General features: G+C 53.8%; 3 protein-coding genes across 21 annotated transcripts in view; 1 reads left to right on the top strand and 2 right to left on the bottom strand.

Moving 5' to 3' along the window:
• ANKHD1 (ankyrin repeat and KH domain containing 1) overlaps positions 1 to 14,617 on the top strand; it is a 103,937-nt gene extending 89,320 nt beyond the window's left edge. For 5 of the 18 annotated variants that reach the window (XM_061456507.1, XM_061456512.1, XM_061456513.1 and 2 more), the window contains 8 exons: positions 189 to 338; positions 639 to 2,254; positions 6,785 to 6,979; positions 8,063 to 8,317; positions 9,558 to 9,733; positions 10,547 to 10,711; positions 14,052 to 14,225; positions 14,397 to 14,617. In XM_061456507.1, the coding sequence (XP_061312491.1) occupies positions 189 to 338; positions 639 to 2,254; positions 6,785 to 6,979; positions 8,063 to 8,317; positions 9,558 to 9,733; positions 10,547 to 10,711; positions 14,052 to 14,225; positions 14,397 to 14,540 (2,875 nt within the window). In that variant the 3' untranslated portion in view covers positions 14,541 to 14,617. Of the gene's footprint in view, positions 1 to 188; positions 339 to 638; positions 2,255 to 6,784; positions 6,980 to 8,062; positions 8,318 to 9,557; positions 9,734 to 10,546; positions 10,712 to 11,175; positions 11,678 to 14,051; positions 14,226 to 14,396 lie in introns of those variants that run through there. The other 13 variants (XM_061456516.1, XM_061456519.1, XM_061456517.1 and 10 more) reach the window with 10 other exon arrangements.
• An 870-nt stretch (positions 14,618 to 15,487) lies between these two features.
• Positions 15,488 to 16,921, bottom strand: SRA1 (steroid receptor RNA activator 1). Its single transcript, XM_061457206.1, has 5 exons — positions 16,858 to 16,921; positions 16,430 to 16,555; positions 15,955 to 16,256; positions 15,769 to 15,877; positions 15,488 to 15,681 (listed from the first exon to the last, which is right to left on the bottom strand). The coding sequence occupies exons 1-5, from the start codon at positions 16,919 to 16,921 to the stop codon at positions 15,488 to 15,490; spliced, it is 795 nt and encodes a 264-aa protein (XP_061313190.1).
• On the bottom strand, positions 15,663 to 22,181 carry APBB3 (amyloid beta precursor protein binding family B member 3). Of its 2 annotated transcripts, none has more exons than XM_061456559.1 (14): positions 22,082 to 22,181; positions 20,610 to 20,800; positions 20,162 to 20,238; positions 19,880 to 19,934; positions 19,618 to 19,758; positions 19,152 to 19,279; positions 18,824 to 18,938; positions 18,650 to 18,737; positions 18,418 to 18,501; positions 18,151 to 18,266; positions 17,819 to 18,001; positions 16,897 to 17,317; positions 15,769 to 15,877; positions 15,663 to 15,681 (listed from the first exon to the last, which is right to left on the bottom strand). In XM_061456559.1, the coding sequence occupies exons 1-12, from the start codon at positions 22,089 to 22,091 to the stop codon at positions 17,102 to 17,104; spliced, it is 1,404 nt and encodes a 467-aa protein (XP_061312543.1). In that variant the 5' UTR covers positions 22,092 to 22,181; the 3' UTR covers positions 15,663 to 15,681; positions 15,769 to 15,877; positions 16,897 to 17,101. The 2 variants fall into 2 exon arrangements, with proteins under 2 accessions (XP_061312543.1, XP_061312541.1); XM_061456557.1 differs by lacking the exon at positions 22,082 to 22,181 and adding an exon at positions 21,723 to 21,859.
• Positions 22,182 to 24,200: the final 2,019 nt, after the last annotated feature.

Below are 24,200 nucleotides of genomic sequence, written 5' to 3' on the forward strand. Positions count from 1 at the left end.
CTGAGAGTGATGAGTGATTTGAGTGGAGGAGTATGAGAGGCTCCAAAGGGTGAAGAAGTGATCAGCAGAAAACCACTTGCTGCCCTGAAGCTTGATACTATTGCTTCAGCCCCTTGTCAGACAGCAAGGGACTTTTGTATGCCTTTGAAGTTTGAATACATCTCGGATTTGATATCTTTGTGATATAGGTCAAAGAAGTTGTCTGTCCCAGCTTCTGTTGTATCTAGAATAATGGGAAGAGGTGGGTGCAACATCACAGCAATTCAAGATGTCACTGGTGCCCATATTGACGTTGATAAGCAAAAGGATAAGAATGGAGAGAGAATGATCACTATAAGGTACAGTATCTAGAAATGAAAGTCATGAGTTAGTCCACAATGTCATTTATGGGGAAGTTTGCTTTTTAAGACAGGGCATATTTAGCTTCTTTGTTCTAGAAGAGAACATACTTTACTGCTGCCAAAGTATGCTGAAAGTCTGCTTCAGAGATAATCATGAAGATATGCAAAAGTCAGAAAATAACTTCCTGGAGTACACATGCAATAGGCTTGCAGATCAGTATAAAATCGAGGCTATGGAACATTGCACAAAGTGGGGGTTCCTTTTGCAAAAGGTAAATCTGCTTGTATTTAATCTAGGGGCGGTACGGAGTCAACACGATACGCAGTGCAGCTCATCAATGCCCTCATTCAAGATCCTGCCAAGGAACTGGAAGACTTGATTCCTAAAACTCACATAAGAACCCCTGCTTCGAGTAGCAAATCAATCCATGCAAACTTTTCATCTGGGGTCAGCACTGCGACTGCTTCAAACAAGAACTCCTTTCCCCTCGGAGCACCACCCCTTGTCACATCGCAGTCATCAACACTATCTACTTTCCAGCCTACCAACAAACTGAACAAGAATGTCCCAGCCAATGTGCGCTCATCTTTTCCAGTGTCTCTTCCTCTAGCTTATTCTCACCCTCATTTTGCCTTGCTGGCTGCCCAAACTATGCAACAGATCCGGCACCCTCGCTTACCTATGGCCCAGTTTGGAGGAACTTTTTCACCTTCACCGAACACTTGGGGACCATTCCCAGTGAGACCAGTTAACCCTGGCAGCACAAACAGCTCTCCAAAGCATAACAGTTCAAGTCGTGTAGGTAATCAGAATGGAAATATCCTACAGACGGAGTCTCCTGGATTAGCTACTTCTACTTGTCCCATTACTGTCTCTTCTGTAGCTGCTTCCACCCAACCGTTGTGCGTGACCAGTAATCGGACTCCCTCGTCGGTCAGGAAGCAGTTGTTTGCCTGCGTTCCCAAGACAAGTGCTGCAGCAACAGCAATCTCAACTGTGACAAGCACCTGTAGCACTATGCCTTCAGCTTCCTCTGCTCCCCCAAGCAATGGGCAAGTGCCCCCAGCATTTCTGCCATCTAATGCTCCCCAAGCGCAGCATTCCGCGCTGAAAGCGGACTCTTTCTCAGCTGTCTCAGCACCCAAAGAGAAGGTGGCAGCACCAGACCAGCCCGCTGCAAGTGCGTGTGCACCGACTTCAGTTGCAAGTAGTTGCAATATGTCAGCAAGCAGCAACTCGGGAGTCACTGAAACGCGCCCTTCGAGCAGCCCTGCTCCGCTAAACAATGTCCAAGATGAGATACTGCCAACCAGCATGTCAGAGATCAGTCCTTCCGTGCCGATGCCTTTTTCATCCAGCTCAGAAACTGCTCCTTTAAGCTTAGCGTCACCCAGGTCAGTTGTTGCAGATAATCAGGACAACAGTAATTTACCTCAAGTAGCTGTACCAGCACCTCGAGTTACTCACAGGATGCAGTCCAGAGGTTCTTTCTATTCAGTGGTACCAAATGCAAACCTCCATCAAGATCCTCAGTCTATTTTTGTTACGAATCAAGTTCCTTTAACACCTTCTCAAGGTCCACCTGCTGCAGTGCAGCTTTCGTCAGCCATGAACGTTATGAACGGTTCTCAGATGCACATTAACCCAGCAAACAAATCATTGCCTCCTACCTTTGGGCCAGCAACTCTCTTCAATCACTTTAGTAGTCTTTTTGATAGCAACCAGGTGCCAGCTAACCAAGGATGGGGAGACTGTCCACTCTCAACCCGAGCAGCAGCTGACCCATCCTTCACTGTTCAGTCTACCTTTCTGAATAACTCTGTGCTAGGACATGTGGAAAACGTGCATCCTGACAACTCCAAGGCTCCTGGTTTCAGGCCACCTTCCCAGCGGGTTTCGACTAGTCCTGTAGGTAAGTCATTACAGTCATGCACTGGACAAAATTCTTTCTCCAACCATTACACTTTGATCATCTCAAACTGAGAAGTAGTTTACAAATGACAGAGAATACTAACGTAATGAGAATGGCCTACTTTTTCCAAGTGCTCTTTAAAACATTGATGATTTTTTCCCTCTTTTCTTCAGCTCTTTTAGGATGTTAGGTGTTGAGAACATTGCAGACATTCCATTGATTGTCCACTGTAAGACACAGGAGTTCTTCTACCTGTTTGTATTGCTCAGAGTAGCATTGATTATAGCTTTTGGGTTGCAGTAGAACACAGGATTTGGTGATACCGAACATGAACCAGTGGGCCCAGGACTCTTGGCAGGCTCCAGCTGCTAGAGTGACTGCATGCAGTGCTTCAGTGTTTGATCTGAGACTCCAGCCTGATCCAGTTGAGGGTAAACTCTCTGTACTTTCAGTCTCTACCACTGTAGGATTTTAATAAGCTTATGTTGTGCTGTGAGAAATTGGTGTGCTACTGCATGGTGTATTTTATTACAAAGTCCCTGTTTTTCTGCTGTTAAGTACAGCAGGTGAAGCTTATCTGCATTTATTTGAAATGGATTAGGAACAGTCAGTGAGCTGCCTACTCTTGCTGTGCTCTGCCTAAATGATTTTTATCATCTTGGTATTCAAACGATGCTGCAGGCAACTGACTAGCCATTTGACTGGAAAGAACCCTTAAGGAATCTAGTCTGCACCCCCCTCTTCTCCCCTTCATTCTTGCCATAATGGCTTTATGGTGCCTTGGAGTTGTCATTACCCCTGCAGTGTTTGGCACTCCTGTGCCACATCCTGCCCAGCACAGTAGCAGAACCAGATGTAGCTACAGCTGTGGGAGTTAAAATAACTGGACCTTGTTCCTGAGGCTGCTAATAAAAGAATTGCCAGACCTTCCTCAGCAGACTCCAGACATACTTTATGTTGGCTCAGCTTTTTGCCTGCAGTGCTCTGTGTTGGGAGTTGGCTGTTGCTTGGAATACCCCTGGGGAAGGAAGCTTATGGCAAGGGGGATCTGCTGATTTATTTATTTATTTATTTTTCTCATGGTCACATCTTGCATATACAGAGACAGCTGTTCTCTTAGGCTAAAGTCATCCCAGTTTGTCCCTGGGAAAAATGTATTGGTCCTTTCTGTATCCTGAAATGACTGTTCCTATTTAAAAGGTAGCCTGAATCTTTTTCTTACCCAAGTTAGGAAGGTTAGGTAGATACCCAAGGAGAGCTCACGCAGTTTACCGGAAGGACATAAGGGTTACCTGGAGGACATAAGGGTGAAGTTGCTCTCAACTGAAGCTGGAATTCGATCAAGATACTGCAAGTGAGGAAAAAACTGCTAATAGGTGGATGTGCTGATAAGTAGTGCCTGGTAGGAGGTGACTGGTCAGTCAGCTCCTCAGCTGATTGATTTGGTGTCATTCTACTTAATATACTGCTTTTGATCACTTTCGCTTCAGAATCTAAATGGTGTGTGGTACAGGAGGAGAGGTGTTGGGGGAGCCTAGGGAGAGGGGGTGTCTGGGAGGTGTGATAGTGAGGAAAGGAGAGGGGATGATAGGCTGAAGGCTCTCTGCTGCCTTCCATTGGAGTGTAAGTGTGGTTCTGTGGCCTGCCCACCCATCTCATTCACTGGCTCCTCCCAGGGGGACAGAACTCTCAGCTCAGCCTCCACTGTGGGTTGAACTGGGGACTACCTTGGCTGTTCCCATAGGGTTCAGTGGCAGGTTTCATGAGACTTGGAGAAAGGGGGAAGAGGGTTGGTCACTGCTGGGTTATACTTGGGCCAACAGCAATATACTGGGCAAGAGGCAGTCTGTGCCTTGGCTGGCAACTCAGTACACTGGTGCGTAAGGAGAGGGACTGGTAATGGCCATCAATCCACCCACCCTCTGATCACAGCTGTGACTACACCTGATGGAGCAGAGGTTTGTCTGTCTTGCACAGTGGACTGTGGCAAATGTTTTACACAAATCCACATCTCCTGGTGATCACCTCTGAACTGATTTGGTGGAGATTTATTAGGATTTGATTGTGCACTAAGCGAGGTTTTCCTTAACAAGTTGTCCCCTCAGGATGGAGTTTGGGTCCTTGGCTTTTCTTGTTCATGGGTAAGCTCAGTTGCAGTGTGAGTTTTCTGTGATTCACTGATTCATTTGAGGCACAGACTCAAATGCAGATCTCACTGGCTGTGGATCTCTTCTGGAAATGGCCTTCTGTATAACTCATGTCTTTACATCTCTTGCCCAAGCAGTTTGCAGATTGAGGGCAGACTTAGTAGCACAACCATTAGAGGAGGCTGTGGAAATACTGAAAGAAGTCTTATTGTTACTTCTTTTCTCTACATTATAAGAAGGGGTTTGAGACCTTGCTCACATGGCATTGAAAGGTATCACAGGCTTGAAATATGCCAGCTTAGGAAGCAGCACACAAGTATGAAGTTGCATGAAATATATGAGGTCCTTGTTCTGCATGGAGTGACAAGTGTCACAGTGGTTGCTCTGAAGGTGGAGGCAGGCCTGGCAGTAACCAGTTTCTGCAGAAGTGCCTGGAGGCTTTGGCAAAGTGAATTTTGACCAGAGTTTGTGTGAGATTGGTACACTGGTCTTGAACGCTCAGTTACAATTGCAGACCATGATGAAGAATTTGAACTGATGGCCCAAGTAAGTACAGAATATGGTATTACAGATGGTTTTGGTATTAAAAACCTGATTTTGAGGGTAAGTACACAAATAGGAAGCTCACTACTGATATCAGGATTCTGTAAGTCATTGTTCATAGAAACCATTTTTAATATTGGGCAAAGATTTTTTTTTTTATCCACTTTTATAGAAGGCAAGATGATGATAAAGTGTTCTTCACAAACTGAAAGCTGCTGAGTTGAACTTGTTGGTCTCTGACTGTCACTTCCTTCAACCTGTGTAAAATACACAGCACTGCTGAAATGGTCTTGGTTGTATAATCATTGCACTGGGAAAGCTGACCGTCCTTCAGAAGACGCAGCTGGGCATCTCTCTCCTGCAGAAGAGCTATTTTTGTCATAATCTCTGCCTTGTTCTCCATTAGGAAACCAGAAGTGCCTGTGGGTGGTAGCAGCTGTTACCCCTTCTGCATGGGGCAGACTCAGCATCTGCAGTGGTTTGTCAGCCAGCTGGAGATCTGGGGCTGATGTGTGGTGGAGTTGGGCACCACTCAGGCCTTTTGCCTACTTTGTGTTTTGTGGATGGGGGTTTAGCAAGAGCATCCCAAGGGTAGCTCCATGGTCTGTGACAGGGAGAGCCCTCAGCTGGATGTGCATGCACAGGAAGGAGCATCATCCTTATAGCCATGGAGTCTTGCACTTTGTGCTGTGATAAACCCTGAAAGATTATCCTCCCATGCTCAGGTTCCCTCAGCACCCCATTTTGGTGGTGGTAGTAACTGATTTCTCCTTGTCTATAATGGAGACATCTCTTTTTAGGGAGAAAAATGCCTCCATCAAATCCAGAGAGTAATTTCTGTCAGTGTGAGCAGGCTGGATCTGGCACTTCTGGAAGCAGTACATAGGTTGATGTGCTGGAAAATATTGGGTGGAGAAAGACCTGGCTTTCAGGAGGGTGCCCAGGAGATGGAAGGTGCACTTCTGGTGTATGACTATAGACATTTCCTGTCACCACTGCTGTTTGCAGACTGCTGTGGTGGAAGTTGGTACAACCTTCAACCTTGCTTTGCAACAGCATAGGCTGGTCCTGGTTGTGGTCATTTTGAAATGTTCAAATGGTTTTGAAACTAGTCTTGTTTAATAGGCCCTTGAAACTAAACCCAAAACTCAGGTGAACATATGGCTACACCCAATTCTGCTTTCAGGTAATAAGGTGTGATAAGAGCTATTACAGTATTTTGGAAAAAGTACTTAAAAGCTTTGGCTTATTAGAAACCTGTAATTCCCCCTTGCTAATCATTTTTGTGGGACTTTGAACTTTCTCTCCATTTCTCCCTTCCTCTTACTCATCCCTGTAGAAAGCAGCCCCCCCCCCCGCTGTGCTGTGCATCGTCAGCCCTGTTTCTCTGGACACAGCATGTCCTGACCAATCTATATGTGAATGTACCTATAGGATGGCAAAAACTGTACTGCAGCAAGGCTACTTCCTTTGGTGCTGGATTCCCGTGGGACCTTCACAGAGCCCTGTATCCCCTGTTTGACTTGCGTGGCTTTTCTGTAAGCAAAGATCCTTGCCACTCCCAGCTTTCCTCCTTTGCCCTCCCTGCTTAAGATAATTTCCTTTCAGTGACCAAAGGGATGGCTGGTTTGTTCAAGCTTCAGGCCAAACCAGAGAGCATACACAAATGCCTTCTGTTGGTTTAGAAGGGAGAATCATGCACTTGTAAAATGAACTTACCATGTGCAGATACCCCTGAAGGTGATGAGATGCTTTAATTATATTTGGAGCACTAGCTCTCTTCTGGTGCTTTGGAGCAAGTTCCCAAAGAGATATTTAATCAAATTTATGTTTATTTCAGGCTTACCCTCTCTAGATCCATCCAACAGCTCTACAACTTCTTCTTCAGGTCCTTTGACAGGCTTTTCAGCAAACATACAAGGAGCACGGGTTTACCTTCAAGGGCCAGCGCCTGTTGGGACTCCCAGCTTTAACAGACAGCATTTTTCACCACATCCTTGGACAAGCGCAACAAATTCATGTAGGAGCTTCATGGGTCTGTCTTAGTTAACTATAAATTCATAGCTATTGTCTCTAGTAGATTTGTAACTTGAGGGGAGGTTACCCACTGATGCACAAAATGCTTTCCAATTGCTTTTAGCAGCTGTGAGGATGGTGTGCGAATCCCAAGCTGTGCTATTTTGTGTGTTTTCCCATGTGAAACACCACTAGTTCTGGTAGCATTGCTAAAGGCATGTTTGGGCAAAATAATGTGTCACTAGGTTCAGAGAGGAGAGGGCGTGAGGCTGTGGGGGAGTGGAGGTGGTTAGACCAAGCTAGAGATTCCCCTCTGAATAGTATGAATGTAATATTAGGTGAAAATGTCACATTTGCTATGGTTTGAAGTTATACTTGCCTGGTCGTGCCCCCCCCCCCCCCCCCTTTTTTTTTTAATTGGGGTTCTGGAATGATTTTGTTACTTAATATGCTCCAAAATCTTTAAGCATCATCCAAGGTAACAGTGGGTTTCTCTGCTAATGGGAAGAACATGGAAGTAGCTTTACAGAAAACATGGGTCTTTGATTCCGAATCTGAGGTGAAGAGGCTTTTCATGTCACTGCATGCAACTTCATTGTCACTCTGAGTTTAAGAACCAAAACATAAATGAGTGCTCAAAGGAAGTTGGATTTCCCAAGAAGAGTCAGTGACGCTTCTGCAGGTGGTGGGACTTGGGCTCTGACGTTACACATGTGGCTTTGGGAAGCTGTCTAATTTCTCTTCTGCTGGAAGTGATGGATACCAAAACTACGCTGGTTAGATACTCATGGTATTTTGGCTGATGTTTTCACCTCTTCCTGAAACTCTTCCATGTTTCTTATTCTTTCTTGTAATTAATTTAGATGTACTGCTATGTCATGAGAATATCACATAATTCTGATGGCTGAAAGCATTGGTGTTAGAATGTTGATTTTAGAGTAAAAATAAACTCTTAAGCAGAATTGCTGTGCAAGACCTGAAGAATGCTTGCCAAAGAAAGCCTTTAATAATTTGTTTTGAAATAGTACTGGGGGGATAGAGTGGGTAGCATTTATGCTTGTGCGCTTTGTGTGTGATTAAGCAAGGGAAATGTTCTTTTCAGCAGGTGAATCTCCTATTCCATCAGTTTCCTCAGGATCATCTTCACCCCTTTCAGCTGCTTCTGCACCTTCTAACTTGGGCCAGCCAAAAACTGGTAACGCCAACCAAGACCGAAAGGTTCCCCCGCCCATTGGGACAGAAAGGCTGGCTAGGATTCGACAGGGAGGATCTGTCACTCCAACACCCTTGGGAACCAACTTCACAGCTCCCGTTGGTCACAGTGGCATTTGGTCCTTTGGAGTTAACAGCGTATCTGGTACGTCTGTTGTACAGCCTGGGGCAACCTAAAGAAGCTTATGGGGCCTTTTGGAAGTACTGTGTTTGAAATGAAAGTTGGGGAGGAGGAGAAAAGTTCCACAGTAATCAGCTTCCATCTAGGATATCCTGAAGGGAAAAATGGTGTCAGTGTGTATCAGTGAAAGTGTGTATCAGTGAAAGCACTGTGGTTTTCTCTCCTATGTGGGTGGTTTTCACCCAGCCCAGATTGTCTGTAAGTTTATACTTCTAAACCCGGAGAGCAGCTCAGAAACTTCATATTGAGTCTATTCAAAGACACAGAAGCTAAAAATTAAATGACTTTTATTTGTTAAGGGAGTTCGTTTCCAAGTCTGACCCTTGAACTAAAGGAACAACTACCTCTGTCCAAGTTTCTGGCTTGCTTTCCATTAACATTTTAAAATATTAGTTGTGGTGCAGCTAATGCATCTAGAAACACAGAGAATCAGAATTCTAGAATAGTTTGGGTTGGAAGGGACCTTAAAGCTCATTCAGTTCCAATCCCGTGCCACAGGCAGAGGCATCTTCCATTAGACCAGGTTGCTCAAGTTGTGGGTGCTCAACCTTGCATTGATCTCTTCATGATTCTTGAATAGAATGGGATCACTTCTGGTCCAGGCAGCTCCAGTTTCAAAAGAATGACTTTTGAACACCATGAGTTTTACATTCAGCTTCCTGATAGTTTGAGGTTCTTGTGGAAAGGGGGAGCTGCCACTGGTAGCCCCCATTATCTCCACACTTGTCTGAAGGATCAGGATCAGTGTCTGTGCAGACACCATGTGCCTGGCCAGGCTTCTCTGGTCTCACCAGTCTCTCTTCTGTCCCTGTTTGCACCTGTTCTATGTGTAACTTTTTTTCTGCATTCCTGTGGCACATTAGAGGTTGTGGGAGCTGGAGGGAAATGAAAGTGTGTGTGTGTAGCCAGCCTTATGTAGTGTTGCCTGCAGCAGCTTCCCTGTGGAAGGCCTTCATGCGACAGATAAGACTTGTGTGTTTGCATTGCCTGTAGTGGGTTATTAGCCAAAAATTGTAGGCATCTTCCTGCATTGCATGGGCTGTGGAAGGTCTGCTCTTGCTCAGAGCAAAGCCCGAAGATACCTCTGTGACAGCGTGTTTTCAGAGAGTCTTTGGATACATGTAGGTGTGTGCAGCTGCTGAATTCTGCTCCAGAGTGTCTTCAGTGAGTTGTAATCGGCCATTTTTAATCTCCTGTTTTCCAGAAGGCTTGTCAGGTTGGTCCCAGCCTGTCATGGGAAATCATCCAATGCATCAGCAGCTGTCGGACCCAGGCACATTTTCTCAGCATCAACCAATGGAGAGAGATGATTCTGGAATAGTGGCTCCCTCGAATATTTTCCACCAACCTATGCCAAATAGTTTCGTGGATTTTTCTAAAGTAAGTTTCAGAGGGTGGGATTTTCTGTAAAATGACCAAGGACTTTCTCTGTTGTATCTCCTGTTCTACCTGTTCACGCTGTATGTGTATCCCTCTTCTACCACTGCTCGCTGCGCCTCCTTTCATCCCAGTACCGACTGGAAAAAGTGCCCAAGCCTGATGGTACGCATCAGCAGAACCAGAATTTGTACATCGCAGATGTAGCTTGAGGCAGATGGATGTAGCCAGGCCTAGCCAGCTAGCTGAGCCCCCACTGGAGGAGTGTCCAGGATGACGTGCTCAGCAGCAGACCTGCTCACAGCGCGTCAGAAGTAGCTGTAGCGCATGCTGTTGGAATCTTCTAAATCGCAGCTCAGCAATCACTGCAACACAGGAAGGAAATCTTGTGATCACAAAAAGCTGCTTTGTAGCTTGCTCTTTCTGAACTGGAAGAATGTTTTAAATATCCACAAGTAATATATAGAAAACCTTCAGCTCGAAGCCTTGCATGCTGCAGAAGTGAGAGGAGGGAGCACTGCGATCACTGTGCAGCTGCTGTGTCTGGCTTTATGGGGTGATGAGAAAGTGCTGTGCAGAGGCTGCTGCATGCTGGCAAGGTGTAATCTCAGAAAAATGGGTGAACTGACTTGAGTTTAAAGCTCTGGAGAGTTGTGAGTGTTCCATGCTCTGCCTGTTTCCTCACAGAGCTATGTGACTAGATGAACATCACTTACAGAGGTGAACTGCCTTGTTCGTCTTGGCAGATGTGGTGCCATGATCATCCTTCACAACCACTGCTGCTTTCACTGATGGTGCTTCCTCTTGTCCCCTCAGGGCCTACCCATCTCCATGTACGGCGGCACTCTGATCCCCTCGCACCCGCAGCTGGCGGATGGCCCAGGAGGGCCCCTCTTTAATGGGCTCCATACTCCAGATCCTGCCTGGAATCCCATGATCAAAGTTGTCCAGAACTCCACAGAATGTACTGATGCTCAGCAGGTAGTGTGGCTGCCTTCTTCCACCTTTGCTTACGTGGGGCTTTTTACAGTGTTGTGCTTTGGTTTGATTTTCTTCACTTTGGATAGGTGATGGGTTTTGTTCAGTTCTTTGATGCTAGAATTGAAAATGTTTGCATGACTTCTCCCTACAGTGTGTGTGTGTTCATAAAAAATATATGGTGCTATCCCTACCTACCAAACCTTTCAGGTGAAATAAGCAGCATTTCAAGACTGCTCAGCCAGGTAACAGACTGTGCCATAAGTGAGAGGGTTTATATCCGTACTTGGCATCTTTCAGGTTGTCAGTCAAACTTTGGCCAGAGCTGAAGAGGGCTGTCAGCCACAGGACAGTCTGGTTATATTCGAGGGGGAAGCCTTCAGCTTGCCCTCTAGTGGTTAAACACTCTGTTAAAGGAACCTTTATTTGTTTTCATAATAGCCTTGTCTTTTTATTTCTTGCTGTAGATTTGGCCTGGCACCTGGGCACCTCACATTGGAAACATGCATCTCAAGTACGTCAACTGATTTAAGGGGGTCTGTCCTTTTTTAGCGTTGTTTGGGAATCTTTATGATCTTGGAAGAACCCTGGGGATTTTTTTAACGTGCCTAACTAAGCAATTTTCTTTGGCCTGGAGCAATGGAAACGTAATGGCCCATTGTATAGCAACCAAGCGATTTACCTGTACAAACTAATTCTGTTCTCTGGTTAGTTTAGCCATTTTGAACTTAAAAATCAGACAAAACTAGTGCTTTTGGCTAAACACTACTGAACGCTTCTTGTATGCAGCAGAGAACTAGCTGATGACGTGATTTCAACCTATTAGGGTGGTAAATACATGTATAATTGTTTACGGACTTAAAAGGAAAAGCTGAGTAAATTTCATGTCGTATAGTGGCTCTACTTTATGTAGCCTGTATTAATGTGAACTATTTACCTGAATATTCAATAAAAGGCAAACAGTATTTAGAGGTTGTGTGTGAGAATTTTGGAAGAGGCTGGATGGTGCTGTCTTTGGTAGCTGCTGCCGTGCACAGTGATGCATTTCTAAGGGTCCCAGAATTAGCACGTGGATGCAGTCAGGGATTGGGGTGGATTTGATCCAGTCATCAGCTATACAATGTCTGCTGAGTCCTTCCCTCTGCCAGTTGGTAGCCTTGTATTTTTGGTCAGTGAACGTGGTTGTGCGCTTTTTTTATGCCTTTCTGGATTAGTTCTGCTGCTGTTAGCACTCTTTTTTCCAGGTGTGTTGCCTGAGATACAGGGTTTTGTTCAGGGGTTGGAAATAAAGGCCGAGTTGACAACATGGCAACTGATGCCATCTCATTTTGCAGGAGGTAAATAGGCAGCTCATAAGTAAATGCAGGGCTTAACCTCACTCAATGTGACCAGCTGCCTAGAAGCAGGTATTGAGAAAGCTGAGACCACTTCCCACTAAGAGCAAAGCATGATATATTCAATTCTAAGCTTTTTGTAACCCTTTGAATCTGGTAAAAGCTCTTCAAGTCCTTTTCATAAGATGAATGTTCATTCTCTACCCAGCTACAGAAATTTTCTACTTCTTGCACTTGGACTCTGCTTATTTCTGCTTCTGCTCAGTGGTGGTGCAGTAACTACACTCTGCAGTCGGTCCATTCCTCAAGCAGCTATTGCAGTGCACATAGTGTTCAATCTGATGGACCACTTTCAGTGGCCTCTCAGACCAGATGGAGACTTCTCCACCTCCTTTCACCTTCTCCAGACAACTCCTTGCATGCAGCAGCAGTTTTCCCCAGAAAAAGCATGAGGAAAGGAGTACTGAAATCCCAAAATGCACAAGCAGCATCCCATGCACTGCAGGCAGATAAACCTCTGAGGTGCTCCTGGATGATATGCTCAGATATTTTCCCTAGTATTTGAGGAAGAGATACAAAAAACATAGGACTGCTGCTGCCCTTCAGTAGTGCAGATGCCAAAGAAGTACTAAGTGTGTTGAAACAGGTGTAGTGCAGGAGGTGCCTGTGCTTGGAGTGAATTGCAGGGAAGGGGCCATAGGCCCACACTTCTTCCATCCCCTGTGTGGCACCACTATCTCCTCCTGTCCTATCCTGGGGAGTCACCATCCTCTGTCTGGGGGGCCTACAGCTCCATGCCAGTGGCACTGTGTTACTCCATCACACCAGGGGTGAGACCCAGCATGGAGATGGGGTTGTCCTTTCAATGGAACAGTGGCCTTAACTGCCCCAGCTCTGCCTCAGTGAGGCAGCTCCTTCCTGAGCCAGGTCCCTTCCTGGGCTCTCCACCTCAGACCTTGGTGCTTGGGTGCATGGGCACCATTGCTGGGCACTAAGGTCAGGCAGGCCCATGGGGTGGTGGCTGCCCTGGCAGCCCAGAGCTGGAGGGGAAAAGGGAACCCAGAGCTTTGTAGGAAGATGCTGCTGAAAGTTGGGCCCGTCACTGTCTTGTGGTGCTGCTGGCACAGTGGATGCAGTGCTGGTCCCTCAAGGCTGGAGCTGGGGCAGGCGTAGGGGCTCCCACAGGATGTCTGCAAGCCCTGGGGGAAGGTGCTGGTTGGCAGGGCTCCCTCCAGGGCTACCTTAGGCCTGTGCCCTGCCAAACCCCCCGGTTCAGCAGTTAAGTAGATCCTGTTCTTTGCCGTCTGTCCTCTTCGGTAATGTGTGCCCAGCCCTGAGCTGGGCCTGTTTCTTTGGGGCCCCAGGTGCTGGCTTCATCGTGTGCCTCCACAAGCTTACCTGGGCCGGGATCCAGGCTGGGTTGATGTGGGTTGTGCAACCTGTATTTGTTGTGCTGGGACAGGCCTGTCCCGTGTGGCAGCCCTGGGCTCATGGCTGGAGCCTGGCAGGAAACTGACGCTTGGCTGCAAGGTCATCGGGGTAGGGGAACAAGGCAGCAGACACAGCGCGCAGGCTGGCACAACCTTGGTGCGGGTGCACACTGTGCACCCAGCAGGCTGGAGGACGTGTCCCCTCCAACCATGTTCGTTGCCTTTGTGCAGGGCACAGCAGGGTGGCTAAACTAATGGGAACAGGTCCCCATGGTGCCAACGAGAGGCACCCAGCCTTTGCTCTTTGATAGCTGCAGAAGCCACCCCAAGGCAAGGCCAGCCCTGGGGCACTTGGCCCAAGCCTGATGCCCACCCCAGCACAGAGGTGGCTGGGCTGTCAGTACCAGGGGGTGGGAGTTGCTGCTGGGCAGGGTGGGTATCACAGTCTGCCTTGTGGAAGTCCCACAGTGTCCACAGGCCATGGCCAAGCGCTGGGTCACACGCCCTGCTCCCAGCTCTGGCTGCGGTACTGGGGGTGGCCGGGGCTGGCAGAGCCTGACAGCCCCCTGCTTTTGGCAGGTACCCGCATCATCTACGACCACAAGTTCCTGCTGGAGTGCAAGAGTTCACCCGTGGCCAGGACCCCTCCCTGCTGCCTGCCCCAGACCCCCGGTGCCACATCCCTGGCCCAGTCCAGCCTCGTCAAGCTGGAGGAGCTCAAGGAGCAGAATGAGAGTGAAGAAGCCGTGCCAGGTGAGCAGCTCAGCACCTGTGCCTGCCTGGGGACAGAGTGGGCCTCCCATGAGGCCTAGGCTCAAGGGGAGATGCAGGCTCAGCCCCGGTTCCAACTCCTGCTGCTTTCTGCCTGCACATTTTTCCCAAGGCACCCCCATCCTAACCCTTTCCCTCTCTTTGCCCTGGCAGATCAAGACCACTTTGAGATGGACATCTGAGTTTCCAGCTCCCTGTCTCCAGGCCATGGCTGGGCCTGTTCCTGGGCCTCGTGGAGGTGCTGGCACCGTGACCAGCTGGCTGCAGCACTCTCTGATGCTGGGGATGGATGTGTGACACTTCAGGCTCTAGCACAACTGGCTGGTGCAATTGCCTAGGAGCTCATGCTTGATCAATAAACACCATGAAACCCCTGTGCTGACCCAGTGCTTCTCTATGTTGGGGCTCAGTTTGTGTGCTCAGAGCCCTGGGAAGGGGAGCTGAAGAGGAGGTGAACAGCACCAGGTCCTGCAGGCCAGGGGATGGTGAGCACTGTGCCCCAAAGGCTGCTCCCAGGCTCAAGGTGCCACAGGCACAGGCTGTGTGCATCCTGTCCCGGGTGAGTGTCACCACCCTGGGTTTACCTGACCTGAGGGGCAGCATTAGCACTGTAATGTTTGTCCCTGTGTCTTTCTGCCCCTGAGGCAACCCCCATTTCTCGGGTCCCAGACTTGGGACAGGAGCCCAGATGGGAGCATGGGCTGCAGCTGCGGGCTGCAGCACAAGCCCTGGCTGTGCCAGGATGCTCTGGTCCCCAGCCAGCTGACAAGGCTGTGGGTACTGCTGCCTTCTGCAGAAGAGCTGGTCCATGTGTCTGCTGCTATGGGTTCCCCCCACACTGCCAAAGACAAGGCCAGAGGGGTGGCCAGTGCACCAGGGGAATGCATCACTGCCCCCTTGCCTGGAGGTGCTGCCAGGGACATTCATTCCCTTCATGTCTTGTGGGCCATGTCACCCTGCCATGACCATGGATTCACCCAGCAATCCCACCTCCTGATGGTCCGGGGAGAGAACCAGGACCTGTCTGGTGCCAGAACCCCGGGGGCAGATTAGTGCCATTTATTAAACGTAATATACTGCATTGTCACTAAAATGTTGCAATGATTAAAATCCCATTGTCCTGGGCAAGGAGTGGGAGGCAGGGGAGGTGCCCAGACCCCCTTGGGCAGCCGTGGCCCCTCTCCTGCTGTGGCGCTGGGCCCAGACTGCCCTGCTCCTCACAGTCCGCAGCCCCGGCCCTGTCATCAGGGCTCCTCCTGGCCAGGCTCAGCCTCAGCCTCAGCACTTCCGTCCATGTCAGCATCCACTGTGGGCAGGCTCCTGCTCTCGGCGATCAGGCGCTTTACCCCCACCAGCCACTGGCTCACCTCATTCACATGGTCCACCATGAGCGAGCGGTGGATCTCGTCAGCCGCATCCCAGTGCTGCTGCTGGAGCTCTGCCGGGAAAGGAGAACCCATCAGTGGTGCGGGCTCAGCCTCCTGCCTGGTGGACGGCCTGTGTGCAGCCCCTCCCTGCCCCTCACCTTGCACCAGGAGGCTCATCCTCTTCCTCACCGGGGCTGACAACTTCCCCTGAGCCCACGCGTCCTCCAGCACCATCAGACGCCGCGCGATGTCGTCGCACACTTGTTTCTGCAGGCAAAGATGAGCTAGGGTGAGGCTGTGCCCCCTGCGCAGGGTGGGTCGCAGGTGGTAGGAGGGAGTCTCACCTGCACGCTGGGGCGGCAGGCAGCCAGGGCCTCCCTCAGCGGGGCCAGCACGGTGTCTGCGGGCACGCTGCACTCCTCGGGGCCTGCTGCTGCGCTCGGCTTCCCGCCCTCTGCCCGGGGGGGGCTGATGGGGCCCAGGGGAGGCGGGCCCAGTGCCCGCGGGGGTGATGCTGCTGCAGAGGCCGCGGGGGCACTGGCTGGGTCCGGAGGAGCCCCTGCAAGACGAGGCACTGGTGGAGCCCCATCAGCCCGACCAGGAGCCAGGACCTGAGCACCTGCCACGCCGTCCCCCTTGTCACCCCCTTCAAACAGAGCCGGCAGGACACGGGGATCTCAGGCCCCAGGACCCCCACAGCGCAGTGCTGTGCCGGTACTGCCCGGCCTGGGCGACAGGGGAGGGAGGGAGGGAGAAGAAAGGGGGTGCCTGGCTGGGCAGGGGGCACGGGGCGCGCGGAGGGGTTTCGCTGGTGCTGACCTGGGGGTGCCCCCGCGGGCGGTGGGGGGGCTCGGCGGGTGAGGGGGGTTCGCCTGGGCCCCCCAGCCTGCGCCTGCAGCCCGTACGAGAACTGGGGGGGGTCGTTCCAGCCACGCTCGTGGTTCCCTGCGGCAGCAAAGGGCACGGTGAGAGCCGGCGGGGAGCCGAGGGGACACCCGGACACGGGGTGCTCCAGGACGGGGTTACCCCTCCCCAGACACCGTCCTCCCGGGGGTCCCCACATCAGACACGGACCCACTGCCCCGTCACCCGACTCCCCACCGGGACACGGCACCTCGGGGCTCCCCCACAGCAGCACCGGGACACGGCCCCGCTCCGGACCGAGACCCGCAGGGACGACTCAGGAGCGCAACCGCAGACACGGGACCCCGCTCCCGACCCGGGACCCGAACCGCCGGTCCCGGTACCCCCGTTCCGGAAGCGCAGCCCGTCCCGCGCCCCCTCACCCGGCTTCACGTAGAGCTCCGCCATGCCGCCACGTCACGCCCGGCCCTGCCCCTTCCTCCCGGCGGTGCGGGGCGGGGCAGGAAGAGGCAGGGCCCCGCTGGGGCGGCACGGGAAGGGCCGGGGACCGGGAGCGGGGCCGGGGCGGCGGGGCCGGGGCTGGAGAGGGGGATGGGGCGTTCGGCCCCGGCCCCCGGCCCCGGCCCGCTATGGGGTGTGCAGCAGGGCTCGCCTCAGGCGGAAGACTTCCAGGAGGGAGAAGAGCCCCCGCTTGCGGACACCGGCTCCCGCCGCCCCGCCGCTGCCCCCGCTCGCCTTGGCTGCCCCGGCGGCCGCGTCCCCCGATCCCGCCGGGGCTCCGCTGGCCGCGGCCCTCGCTTTTGCTCCCGGGGCAGCAGCCACCAGGCACTTCTGGTACTGCACCTGCAGGACGGAGGGACACAGAGTGCCGGGGGTGACGGGAGCGCGGCGCCGCAGGGGCTGCTTGCTCCACGGGGTCAGACACGGCACGGTATGACCGTGGCGTGGGGCACAACGCAGTGTCCCTGTGGGGTCACATGCAACGTGATGTGGTTATGTGCTGGGACCCAGCGTGGCATCGCCATGGGGTCCTATGCAACACACTGTGCCCATGGAGTCACATGCAGTGTGGCCTCACCACGGGAGGGGACACAACGTGATGGTGTGACCACAGGGGTCAGACCCGACGTGGTGTGGCCATGGGGTGGGGCACACACAGCATCCACACTGGGACGCAACCGGACATGGCTGTGGGTTGGACATGGCACCGTGGGGTCTGTTCCCTCCTCCCCTCCTGCCCTCCCCAGTCCCCAACTTCACCCGGCCCTGTCCCCAGCCCTCGCCTCCTGCAGCTCCCAGTGGGATAGGAAGCCGGGGGACAGAGCACACCCCACTCCAGCTCACCATGCAGGCTGCCTGCACCGCCTCCGAGATGCTGCCAGCGTTGGGCTCGCACCAGAAGGCTGTGCACTGGAAGCGTCGCCCAGTGTCCACGATGAGTGCGAAGGTGTGGGCATCGTGGCCCACCCCCAGGAAGGTCACATACCGGACCTGGCACTCCCAGATGTGTGCTGCGTCCTCGTCCTCCTGTGGGGACCCTGTGGGATCATCCACCCCTGGCCACCCCCAGGCAGCCCTGCAGCCCCACGGCTCCCCTCTGCCAGGAGGCCGGGCTCCCCATGGGGGTTGCCTGTCACATCCCAGAGACATCAGGGTCCCCACATCCCCCTCCCCACCTGTGCAGGGTGCACCCTCATGGCCGTGTCGGACACGTGGATGAGGGACGGCATCCAGTGCTCCCGCCCGGGGCCCCTCGTCAGCTTCTCGATGGCCTCATTCAGCACATCCATCCCTAGGGAGCAGGAGACTCCATCCCACCAGCCCTGCCCCAGCTGGAGGCACCACAGGCAGGGACACTCCTTGCTGGGGCAGAGCTGCTTGGACATCCCATGGCGGGGAGGTGTCACGTGTGCCCTGGTTGTGGCAGGGCCAGCAGCACTTACCCATGGCCCTGGGCACAGGCAGGCTGCCGATGTAGAGCGCCTCGTAGGTCTGTATGGATTGCCTCACTGCTTCCAAGATATCCACTGCCAGGACAGGAGAGATGGCGGGGGGGGGGGGCAGGACCCTCCTGTCACTCGCTATCCCCAAGGACACTGGAGACATGGCCTTGCAGGCCAAAGGGTTCTGGCTACTGGGCATCCCAGTGCCCAAGGGCAGGCTGTGGGTTGGTACCTTGCAGTGGCAGGTCCTCGGTGGAGATGGGCCTCAGCATGGTGGCCCGGGGCAGCCCGCTGCTCGCTACAGCTCGCTCAGCCACAATCTGCAAGAGACGAGGGTCCCGGTGCCTCCTCCCAGCCCCGAGCCCCCCTGCCCATGCCCACACCAGCCAGGATCCCTGCATCCCACCTTGGAGCACATCTCATGCAGGGCCTTGGCAATGCCCTTAGCGGGCACATTGCAGTGGAAGACATGACACTTGAGGACGCAGGTGTCCTTGTCACTGGCCACGAAGGCAAAGTCTCTGCAAGTCCATGAGCAAGATGGTGAGACCCTGGCAGAGGCACCATGCACCCCCTGCCCTGTGCCTTGCCCCCACCCCCATGCACCCCTTACCTGTCCCTGCGGCCACAGTAGCAGTTGGGGAGGGACAAGAGGGGACAGGTTAGTACAGGGATGCTTCACCTGCCCCAGGCAGAGCCACCCCCAGCCTCCAGCTCTGCCCTGGCCCCCAGACCTGCCGTTGTTGCACCCAACGCCCCAGACACGGATGTTGAGGATGGGCTGGCGGTGGATGAGGCTGCGGTCGAGCGGGTCCACCAAGCTCATGGTGTCTTTCTTCAGGATCATCACCAGGTCCTGGCCCTGTGGGCGGTCAGTGGCTCCCTCAGCCTGGCAGATGGCCTGGGCAGCCCCAGAAGCCAGCCCAGTACTCAGCCCCAAGTGTGGGGACAGCCCCGCCCACCCCATGGCTCCCCCCAGATACTATTCCCATGTATAGGGACAGCCCGCCCAGGCACCCCTGGCACCATCTCCGAGGGACAGACCTGTCAGACCACCACACGTGGGACAACCAGATGATGGCCTGTGCGGGGAGAGTTGATCTGCCACTAGCACTGGTCCTGTATCCCACCTCTCTCCCGCCTCCCAGCATGGTCCCTGTTGGTGGGACTCTGCCTGGCAGCACCGTCCCGTGCTCTCACCTCACCCTGGTTCTCGACAGAGCCCTGGCCCTTGCTGTTGGAGAGCTGCTGGATGCAGTTGTTGACAGCAATGCTGCTTTTGCCAGGTGCCAGGTCCTCCTCGGGGATCTCCACCCAGCCCAGCGAGCGCACAGCAAAGCACTGACAGAGACACACGGCGCTTCAGACACCTCCACACCCTCGTCATGCCAGCGGGGTCACCCCTGCCCCTGCCAGCTGCTGCCTGTCCCCTCCTCTGCCAGCCCCAGCCTGGGTGAGGTACCTTGGAGCCGGGCTCTGTGCTCTGAAAGTCATCTCCATGCCAGGGCAGCGAAGTCCTGCAGGGGGACAGGGCGGTGAGGGGATGGCTCCCATTCAGCAGCACAGGCTTGGGCACACAGGGAGGTACTGGGATGGCCTGGCATCAGCGGATCCCCATGCTGCCAGCTGAGAAGCTTCCCATGGAGGTGACCACCAGCATGGTCTTGCCAGCTGCAACATGTGGGGCTGCTCTGGTGGGATCACTGGGGCCTGGAGCCCAGCAGTGGTCAAGGGTCAGCCTTACCTCCGGGATAGTGAGGCCATGGGGCTGGGAATGGGCCTGTCCTTTGCCGAGTGCTTTGCCATGGGGACATGGTAGTCCTGGGAGAGAAGAGGGAAAAGGTGAGGGCAGCAAGAGAGGCTGCTGGGAGGCACCGGGTAGGAGCCCTCCCTCCCTTTGCACCTCAGCTTGTGGACATCCCATTTAGACGGGATTAGGCCAACATGGGGCCTGCTGGACGCTTTCAAGGGGCTTAACCCTGGCCAGGAACAGGCTGAGCAGAGCTTTGGGGTGACAAAGACAGGTCTGCTCCAAGGAGAGGCTGGACTAGCAATGCCCAGCTAGCCCAGAGGTCTATCTGCCCCAGAGCCCTGGCTAGATGAAGAGGGCCCTAGATGTGAGGGCCCTTCAACAGGCTTCTGCTAGGGAGTGGGATCCAACACCAGGCCTCAGTCCCCCCCACATCCCCTACCGTTCCCTGGGCTGTCTCCTCTCCATCAGCCTCCGGGCGCCCTGCAGGGCCAGTGGTGCGTGCTGGGTGCTGCCACTGTGTCGTGCCGGTCGGCACATGCCAGTAGTAGGTGCCCAGAGAGTCACAGATTTTCCTCCAGCCTGGGGGGAGGTCGGGGTCTGTCTCCAGGCTCTGGTCACTCCAGAGGTTGTCTGTGCAGAGGGAGAGCATGAGGAGAGGTGGGGGTAGAGGAGGTTCTCCAGCTGCAGGGTGCCCTGAGAAGTGAGCAGCTTCACCCAGCAGCAGAAGGGTCCTGGGGTGGGTGCACGGCCTGGGATGGAAGCATGGCAGGGAAAGGCTTGGCATGACGCTAGGGGGGCTGCAGTAGTGGTGGACCCCAAGCAAGGGATCAGTGCAGGCAGCTGCCTCATTGGTGCCCCAGGGGATGGGTGACCCAGCAGAGGCACAGAGTGTACAGCCAGCCTGCTCGTGCCAGGACGGGCACGCTGCAGGGCTGCCAGCCCGGTGCTCCCCCTGCCAGCATGCAACACCCGCCCTCTGCCAACACCCCAGGGTGCCCGAGACCGGCTTCTTCCCGTTTTGGCTGGGGAAAGGGGCTGGGGACAGACCGCTGAGGTCTGGAGGAGGAAAGCACCTTGGAGGGTCGGCAGCTAGGACATAGACTCACCCCGTCCCCAGTGCACCCCAGGGCCTGGTGAGGTCACTCAATGAGCCCGTGGTGCAGCGCAGCAGCGAGCTGTGCCCTGGGAACGCAGCCCCGCATCCGCAGGGCTCAGCGCACCCCCGGGGGTGCCGGGGCCGAGCGATGTGCGGGGCTCCCGCTCGCTTCACGGGATGGGGCTGGGGGGGGCCGCGACCTTGGGAGGGCCGGGGAGTGCGGCCCCAGCACAGGCCGCCGCGGGCCCGTTTAGCACCGCGGACAGCGGCGGGCGCGGCCCCGCATCCCGCACCCCGGCTCCGCACCGCACCCCTGCTCCGCACCGCACCGCACCCCGATGTCCGCACCCCGATGTCCGCACCGCGGAGACCGCGCCCCGGCTCCGCACCGCACCCAGGAACCTGCACCCCGGCCCCGCACCGCACTCCCGCAGCCCAGCCCCGGAGCCCGCTGACCGTCGCAGTTGACGAGGACGATGGCCAGCATGTAGTCCTTGCCCAGCATGGCCCCGGCGCGGCCCCCCCCGGCCCCGCCGCCTGCCCAGGCCCGGACCCAGCGGCGGCTGCGGCGGGAGGGGCGGGTCCGGGGCGGGGCTGCCCTGGCGCGGAGGGACCGGGGCCGGGGGGGGCTGGACAGGGGCTGGGGCCTTCGGTGCAGAAAATGGGGCACGGGAGTGGGGAAGGGGCATTGGGGGCAGGGAAGGACTCGCTGCAGTAGCAGGTCCGGGGCAGCCCCTCTTGCCCTTCAGTTCGTTCCCTTCCCCTCCACACACCCTTAGGTTTCCTCCATTCCCCTCCCTTTCCCCACAGATCACCTTTATCCATGCTTATTCCATGTTCAGTCTCTTCCAGGCGTGCTCAGGTCCTCTCATTTCGTTGTGGCTCAACCTCCTTCAGTCGATACTGGAGACACCTAGATGTGCATGATGGTCATCTTCCCTTCCTCACTGGAGGCCGAAGCTTTGCATCTCTAGCATTTTCTATGCTACCCTAAGCTGACAATCCTGGTGGATGCTGAGTGCCCGGGGACAGACGCTCTAGAGACATTTGTTGTATGTCTCAATACCCCCTTGGAGTCTCTGCCACGTACTGCTGGGGACAAAATCTTCCTTAGCTACAGGTGCCATAATCCAAGATGGTTTGCTATCTGTGATATATCCAGATACTCCATTGTGTCCCGTCAAGCTTTTCACCTTAAGAGCCAGAAGCTAGTATGGTCCTGGATGTAGACTGTGTCCTTAAGAGCCCCCCATGCCACCTCAAGCTGCCCTGCTTCTTTCCATGCACAGCTGTCCACAGAGTTTGCAATTTTTGGAAGTGCCAATGACTTTTCCATGGCTGTTCCTTTGCTTTCAGCAAAGCATTGCCTCTTTGCTTGGCCTCATTCATGTGCTCCATGGCCTAACATGCCCCAATTTTGTGAGGTACTTTGTCCTCCTACCTGCATTTTAACCTTGAACACATCTGCTGGTCTAAGAAAAGCACCGGCTGCTTAACTCATCTTTGCAGTCACCCACAATCATTCCTGCATCCTCTGTTGGCATCTGCTTTTTTGGCTACAAACTATTCTGCATCAATCCACTTTGCCTTAGGGACATGTTTTGCCTAACCCTCACCCAGCTCACAGGAGGGACATTACACAGGCCATCATCCTACCTGACCCTCAAGGCAGAATGGTGGGCACTGGTTAGAGAGCAAAGGCTGCAGCTTCTGGGGAGGGTCTGCACCATGTACCCCAGCCATGGACAGTGCCTCTACCGAGAGAGAGCACTGCAGGGGGGGGCTGAAGGCAGACCTGGGGCTGCAGGACATGCCCAGACCTTCTCCTGGGGCAGGGACAGGCATCAGATCTGCCTGCAGACCATGTGCCCAGCGGTAGGACCTGCTGCAGCGGATGCTGAGCTGCAGGAGGTGGTGCAAGTTGTGGACCATCAGGGAGGACAAGGAGGTAAGACACTTGGTTCCAGGCACAGTCTGCAGTGGAGCCACAGCCAAAACCTCCCCCAAGGAGCACAGAGAGAAGGGAGGAGGGGGAATAACGCAGGGGAACGGAAGCCTGCAACACCAGGACCCGCAGTTGGAAGCGACATTCCCTGAAGCTAGAGGTGCCCTTGCAGAACCGCTTTGCAGCTCTGCAGGCTGATGATGAAGGACCCGTCAGCAGCAGAGACGCTGGAGGTGGGTACAGCAGCCCAGCCTGCTCCCCTCCCTGTGTAACAGCTACAGCTAGGGAGAGGCAATGGGTGGTAATAGCAGGGGACTCTTCTGAGAGGTGCAGAGGCAGCCATCTGCAGGCCTGATGTGCTGTGCTGCCAGCTGGGGCTCACATTAGGGATGTCACAGACAGACTACTGAGCCTTGTACCGGCCACTCACCGTTACCCATGGCTGTTGTTTCATGTGAGCACCCCAGACAGAGCCAGGAGCAGCATGAGGACTATAGGATGGGGTTGGAAAAGCCCCGTCAAATATGCTCAATGAATGAATGTCTACGGCACTGGTGCCACTGCCAAGGGTTTGGCCTCTTAAGACCATGAAACTTGCTTTGAAGGTCCAGACGAGCACACGCTGCCTTCCAACTGTGTATTTTATCATGTATTTTCTCACATTTTTAAAAGGGAACTGAAATTTTCAGAAGAACCACTTAAAGAATTATTTAGCTACTTCATTTTAACAAAATACTCTCTCTTTTGATATGTATGCCAAGGAAAAACAAGAACAAGCCACACAATGAAACAGCAACGAGACTGCCACCTCAGGGTTCCTGCATTGTTCTTTTTGTGGCTTTTATCACCATCTCCAATTTTTCATATTAGTTTTAAATTTACTGTGATTTTTAAAGGAAATATGCTGTCAAATTTAACAAAACCTGAGCTGCCTTCAAGTGGAGGGGATGTGCTCAGAGCCTCCCTGACTGGGCACTGAGGCCCAGGAC

This window comes from Pezoporus flaviventris, unplaced genomic scaffold (assembly GCF_033815535.1).
Source record: "Pezoporus flaviventris isolate CSIRO_AGI_PZ_B2104156 unplaced genomic scaffold, CSIRO_AGI_Pfla_v1 ptg000023l, whole genome shotgun sequence".
NCBI classification, from domain to species: Eukaryota; Metazoa; Chordata; class Aves; order Psittaciformes; family Psittacidae; genus Pezoporus; species Pezoporus flaviventris.